The following is a 6,732-nucleotide window of genomic DNA, read 5'->3' on the forward strand; positions in this document are numbered from 1 at the left end:
CTGCCTTTTAGGGGTGCTGTAAGTATATGGGCTCCAAGTCACTTGTACATCTAACTTGAGGTGACAGAGAAGGCTCCTGCTTTCAAGGCATAATTCTGCTTTTTGAAGGTGGTGGGCAGAGCTGGTTAAGCATTTTGGGCAATGGCAGAAATAGCTGCTGTTTAGCAGAATGAGCTCCGAGGTAACTGGCAGCGCTCACCACCTGGACTGTTTTCTTGACATTTATTTGCTTTTACTGGCACTTAAATGCCACCTGCCAGGAGAAAACTTTCCATAAAGAAAATAAAATTAAATTTGCCTGACTCAGCAGAAGCCGCCCCAGCTGGTACAAGCGGTGTGATGCTGCCCTTTGAGGCGTGATGGGTCTTCCCGTGTATCTACAGATACCTATGTGTGCGTGGCTGTATCGATAAAATACAGATGGCAGCATCCGTGATCGCTTAGGGCACAGCGTTCCAAAACTGGGTTTTACAGCTGTGTCCCTACTGAGAAGCAAACAAAGTCTGAACCCCCAGAACTATTGAATTTTGCTGGTCTGGCCCCTCCTTTACAACGAGCACTGGAGCTGCTGCTGCCCGGTCCTGGGCATGGTGAGCCCTGGGTGCTGCTGGCACAGGGGGGCTCGGGGGGAGCGACCAAGGGGTTCTGGGATGGTGTCTGCTCTTTGGGTGCCAAATGCATGGAAACAATGACCCCAGCACTACGTTTCTCTCCAGTACTTAATTTTCCTTAGCCTCAGAGAGGCGTGAGGAATTATTTCCTTAGGAAATTTTAGGAGCGGCTTCTTACTGCCTCCTGCCAAGCGTCTCTGGAGTTAACCGGATAGTCTGTTGTTTGCTTATTCTTGTTTGTCTGGAGGATTTTTGGCAGTTTTCCTTTATGCCAGTTCAAGCCACTCAAGCTGCCACCGTCAGCTGGCCGAGCCCTGAGGCGAGGGATGTCTGGAGCTCTGGGACGTGGCCCCTATGGGCAGACGCATCGCGCCCGTCTGGCGTCTGACCGAAAAGTGGGAGGTCTCCCCGCCTGTGCCAGTGTTGGGGAGAGGGGGGCTACCAGTGCCGGTGCCTGCTGTGCTGTGCCATGGGCTCCCCATGCCACTGCCCGACCCCCATGACAGAGGGGACATGGCGAGGGTTTGCTGAGGAGGACTCCAGTCCGGTCCTCCCTGGAGGAAGGAGTGGTGGTGATGGGAAGAGAATTGCAGAAATTTAGCTTGCATTTAGCAGAATTGTTGCATTAGGATGAACGACGCCGGTTTGTGGCTCCATGGCCCCGAGCAAGGCACGCTTGGCACTGAGATGCTGCTGGGTTTGTACCCGGCGGTGGGGGCATCCAGCACACTGCAGCTGGGAGGGCTTTGGGAAGTCCTGCCTGCACTGTAGCTTGGAAGCACTCTGCTTTGTAGATTGTCTTTAAAGATCCCTGCTAGAGACTCTTCTGTGGCACTGAAAGAGTGAATTAATGAGTTTTTTATTAAGTAGCTGGGCTCAAAGCGCGCAGAGCCTACGTAGGCATGTGTGAGAGCTTTACGGGGGAAGGATGCAGCGGTGTCATTGGTGTCCTGGCCCCATTAGTTCTTCTTTTGCTCAGTTACATGCTGCTTTTTCTGGTGGCTTAAAGTCTGTCTGTCTCTCTTGCAGCGGAGTTGGAGTTTGTACAGATAATCATAATCGTGGTGGTGATGATGGTGATGGTGGTGGGGATCACGGGGCTGGAAAAAAAAAAAAACCTCTCGGCGCGACCCTTCATCAGCCGGCACAGCCAGGGGAGGCGGAGAGACGAGAACCTCTCATCAGTAAGTCACACCCTGATCTTCCAACCCACCTCGTCCTGCGCTGTTTCCCAAATGATGTGACACTGGGGAAACATTAGAGCCAACGGCATTCGTTTGGCTTGTGTTTGCCCATGTGCCACTTGGCACTGCATAAAGAGATCTTCGCATCATCTTCTGTCTCTCAGTTATTGGGGGGGGCTTTTAGGGATGCTTCTGGCTCTTTAGGGTGCTGTATGTTGTAATACATGGTCAGCCATAGCCTCTGCTTTTGGAATTTGGATTTTACATCAGTAAAGTAACTGCACGAGGCTGTTCTTGGCATGTCCTCTTCCTGAAACCACCACGTACCCTCATCTGGTTGGGGTGCATATTGCCTTGCCTTTAACAGCCCCAAACGATTGAGTCCTTCGGTGGCTCCAGTTGGAGAGTCTCCAGTGACTATATAAAAACTTACTGCTTGCCTTGAAGAGAATAGGAAATCCTGACTTTCTCCAGTTTTCACCGGTGGTGCTGCCATTACTGTGGTGGAGGGGTCAGAAAACACTTGTCAGCCAGACAAGCAGAAATCTCTCCATGGGGATGCTCGAGAGGTTCCCTGGGTAACCCAGGCTCCCTGCTTCGTAAAAGCCCGAGGAGGAACGTGTTGGTTGTCCTTCTGAGGGGGGCTCGAGGGGGAGCCTCTCCAGCCACGAGGCAGATGCTGGTTTATGCAGTTTCCTCAAAGGCAGCAGCTCAGAGAGACTTAGGAGAACCTGTAGAGAAAAGACATCACATTTTCTTGGAGGGTGAGCGTGTACTACTCACCGCTGCCTACGTGGCTCTGTCTTCAGTCCAGGAATACTTTGTACTGATAATTTGTTTTTTGGTCTTCACCCTGAAGGATCTTACATCTCTTTAAACGACAGGGCTTCCTCAAGATCACTGCTTCCCATCCTCTCCTCTGCAGACTTCAGGGCAGGCTGAGCACACCGGTGCTGCCTTGTGGTCTGTGTGGGGCCATGCTCCCTAGTATCAAATCCATAATTGCTGCAGGAAAAAGATCAAATACTGAGATTGCTTTCTTGTTTCTTTTTTCTTCTTTTTTTTTTTTTTTTTTTTTTTTTTGTGAGAGAAAGCTGTCTAGCATCTTTTATTAAATGAGTCTTCAGTACAGCGGTGTTGAAGGCTGTCCAGCCAGCAGAAGCCCAGGGCGCAGGCTGTCCCTCTGCTCCACAGCTGCTCTTTTTGTCACACATTACACACAGCAGACGAAGGTCCCCTATCGGATGCTCTGTGCCGAAGCAAGGATATTAGGAAAATTCTTCACTGAAAGGGTTGTCAAGCATTGGAATGGGCTGCCCAGGGAAGCAGTCAAGTCCCCATCCCTGGAGGTATTTAAAAGCCAGGCAGACGAGGTGCTTAGGGACATGGTTTAGTGGTGTAATGGCTGTGTTGGGTTAATGGTTGGACTCGATGATCTTAAAGGTCTTTTCCAACCGAAATGATTCTGTGATTCTGTAAAGACACCCCTTGGGAAGGAGAGCTGGGCAAACCCTATAGCTCAGTTAAACCACCCTTCATTTTGTGGGCTGTGAAATGCGTCTCCGGAGGGCACGGCAGAGAGCTCGGCTCGTGGTCGTTTATCGATGCCGTGCAACAAGATCAAAGTGCCAGGCGTGCATGATCCCACGTTAAACCACCCGGTGCGAGGGTGGAGAGCGCTCCAGCACCTGCCTGCTTTGAGGATCAGGGCTAAACTCCCCACGTGTATCCCGGCTCCTCCTGGAGTTAAGGGAATCTTATGTCTCCTCTTACCATCCCGTGCACCTGCTTCCAACAGTAGCAGAACGTGGGCATCTGAGCACATGAATTCTTAAAAATAGCAGAAAGATTGTTTTCCCATTTTCAGATTTTCTACTATTTTATCATGTCCACAATGTTTTACTTGAACAATACCAAAATGTTTCATTTTACGTTTTCAAAGCGAATATCAGATCAAGCCTTTTTAATTTTAATATACTGATTTCTGTTTTCTTAAGTGGCTTGTTTTTTGTTTTCTTTAAAAAGAGGAAAGAAGGCTAACGTGGCAAGAGAAGAGAAAATCACATGGAGATTGAACAAAAATTTCAGGTTGAATCATAAAAATTAAAAAATGCCTTTTTTTCCTTTTTTCTCTTTTTTTATTTTAAAAATTTTTTTCTGTTTTAAATTTTATGAGGCCAAAATTTCCAGCCATTTTTTGGCTCAGTTCCTACACCAAACCAGCTCTGTTATTCATTCAGCCTTCAGACACATCAGCGATTAAATGGCTTTTCAGCAATGGTTTAGCTCCGTGCCTCTGCTAGACCTCAGTGAGGATGTGGCGTCTTCAAAACCCTTCTCAGAGCTAAGGAGAGAAATGCAAATGTACCATTTGGGGGTTTCCACCCCCCCCTATAATTCTTCCGCTCCTCCTGCCCCTGTCTGTGCTGCGAGTGCGGTGTTGAGGGGGCGGCAGCCGAGCTTCCCTGTGGTCCGAGTCCCCCCCTGATGGGACAGAGAAGCCCCCCGTGTGCGGGAAGCTCGTTACAGTGGGATCAATCATAGCAAAGATCTTAAGGTAGCTCCGTTCGGACTCGGCACAGCACGTCTGTCTTGTAGAAAACAGCTCCCGTCTAAACGAGCGCTAAAGGCTGGCGGGCAGAGGCTACGCTGAACTGGGTACCAGTTTATGGAATCCATTAAACTTGCGCTGAACTGGCGTTGGGCTTTTTAAATCCCAAACTTCTTTTTGCTTGTCGTGACCGCAGACGGGCAGCGGAGCTGCATACACGCTTTTCTTCTTTTGAAATATTAAACTAGTTCATCCCGTGGTCAGGATGCTGCTAGGTCTGCCGGAGTTATTCTTTTTTGTTGTTGTAGCTCAAAAATTACAACTGAAGGAGAAATTAATTTCCCTAAAGGGTTTTTTTTTTTTTTATGCAGTTCTTGCTAGAAAGGAATTCTTGTATTATGTCATGTCTTTCCCCATCACCTTTCTCACTCTACTTAAATTCTGTCTCCTTATAACAAGTACCTTTATTTTTCCAGAACTAAGAATATTTGAGAAATGCTACTAAAAACTTTTTTGCAATAAGAATGGCGCTGTCCCTGCACTGTTGGAGCAGTGATATCCCACTCCCCCAAGAAAAAGTGATTTAAATGCAATTTCCAAGCATACCTTTGTCCCCCAAAATGGAAAATTTACAAAAGTCTTCCTGAAGGCTCGGAGACTTCATCTGCACCATGCAGCTTTACAGAGAAAATTCTCTGACATTACTAAAACAAATGGTTCTATAAAAGTCGAAGATGGATCTCTAAAAAGAAATTTTAAAGTAATTTTAGGTTCTGCAGTGAGTCCTGGAATACTTGCGGAGGCTTTTACAGCTGTATTGCTCATCAGAAAGGCAGAATCTCAGCTTTCATTTCAGAAAAGCGTAGCTTTCTAGGCTCAGCCATTGTTGAGAAGAATTCAAGTCCAGAATATTCTGAGAATCAGAGGTGAGTGAGGAGAGCCCCGTGGACGAGGATTTACGGCGGTGACGCTCCCTCACAGGGCAGTGCGGTTTTGCTTGGCTCGGGGGGGCTGTGTAGCCATCCCACGGCCAAAGCGCAAATGCTAAAAGTACACGTTTGCTGTCTCTGAGGCTTTGCCCTCCTCTGACTACTGATTGCCAGCAATTTTAATCCTGCTACTGAGTTTTTAGGAGAGATGAACTGTTACCTGGCTGGGATTCACAGCAGCGTGTGAGGCAGAGGGTCAGTGTCGGTGAGCTGGGGGCACGTAAGCGTGTTTGGATCAAGCCCTGGAGTCCCGGGAGAAGTGGTTAATAACAGCTGCAGGGATCCAGCTCCTACAGAAAATAGATCTCCCATCCACTCCCTATCTCTCTGCAGATCCTATTTTTAATGGTTAAGCAGGTTTGCTACTGGTTTGCTATTCCTGCATCTGCGTGTTGCCCAGCGCATCGTTCCTGGACCTCAGCTGTACAAACAAATGAGTTAGTGCGAGGTAGGGTACGTTTTGGGTGGAGCAGCTCATGTAAGGGTGCGTAGGTGCCCTCCCCATCACCGGCCGCAGCGGGAAGCCCCAGCTGAGCGCAGCAATGCTCCGCACACTGGGAAGCACTGGGCTGCAGCCGCCCTCGCGGGAGCTGGCTGACATCACTCCCGGGAAAGGGGGAAGCAGATGGGATATTGCCATGGCACTGCCCACTGCCAAGTTAAATATAAAACATCTAGCAGAAGGCAGCGGGGTACTCGCTGCTCAGGAAGTCTGCCACGGGGGCACGGCAAAGTAAACACAATTTTCGGAGAGCTTCCCGCTCCTGCCTGCTGCTTTGGCGTGTTTGGGGATGAGGTGAAGGGCTGGCAGTGCGTGTGGTGGTGCTGGAAACCCTCCCTGTGCGCTTCGGTGGGAGCGCCATGGCTGAGCACGGGGTTAGAGGCGAGGATTCGATCTGCGGCAGATGCAGTTCCTCTTGGGTCTTTTGGCTGCTGGCGGAATTTGACTGTAGATTCTCCCCGCAGGCAAGCAGTGCATGTAAAATGGACCAGACTAAACAGGCGATGCCTGTGTAAACAGTTGCATATCGAAGTCTCCAGGTCTATATAAAACACAGCCTTGCATTGCTCAGGAAGGGCTATGCAGGACACAGCTCAACCAGCGCACTCGTTACCTGTAGCCCAGGAGGGTGCTGGTATTGCGGCACTTAACCTCTGCTCCAAGGAGGTGCTCCCTAAAAAACACCGAGAACTGGGAAGAACCTGGGCCGTCTCATTTCCATATAAATCACTGTTTTCCTTGCACTGGCAACAGGACTGCCTTGAGGTTCATGTGCAGAGCTGAGCTTCAAAAACAGGAACCTGATGGGATTCTCTCCGGATCTGATACCATGGGCGATGCCACAAGAGAAAATATATTCCAAAGTTGGGGAAAATAAAGAGGAAAGGCGGGGGGG

At 49.2% G+C, this 6,732-nt stretch overlaps 1 protein-coding gene across 1 annotated transcript in view; it reads left to right on the top strand.

Moving 5' to 3' along the window:
- The first annotated feature begins 1,666 nt into the window (after positions 1 to 1,666).
- PMEPA1 (prostate transmembrane protein, androgen induced 1) overlaps positions 1,667 to 6,732 on the top strand; it is a 7,647-nt gene continuing 2,581 nt past the window's right edge. Inside the window, exon 1 of the mRNA XM_035900873.1 lies at positions 1,667 to 1,795. Within this exon, the coding sequence (XP_035756766.1) occupies positions 1,682 to 1,795 (114 nt within the window). The 5' untranslated portion in view covers positions 1,667 to 1,681. The remainder of the gene's footprint in view (positions 1,796 to 6,732) is intronic.

Source organism: Egretta garzetta, unplaced genomic scaffold, assembly GCF_000687185.1.
Source record: "Egretta garzetta isolate BGI_Z169 unplaced genomic scaffold, ASM68718v1 scaffold188, whole genome shotgun sequence".
Lineage (NCBI taxonomy): Eukaryota > Metazoa > Chordata > Aves > Pelecaniformes > Ardeidae > Egretta > Egretta garzetta.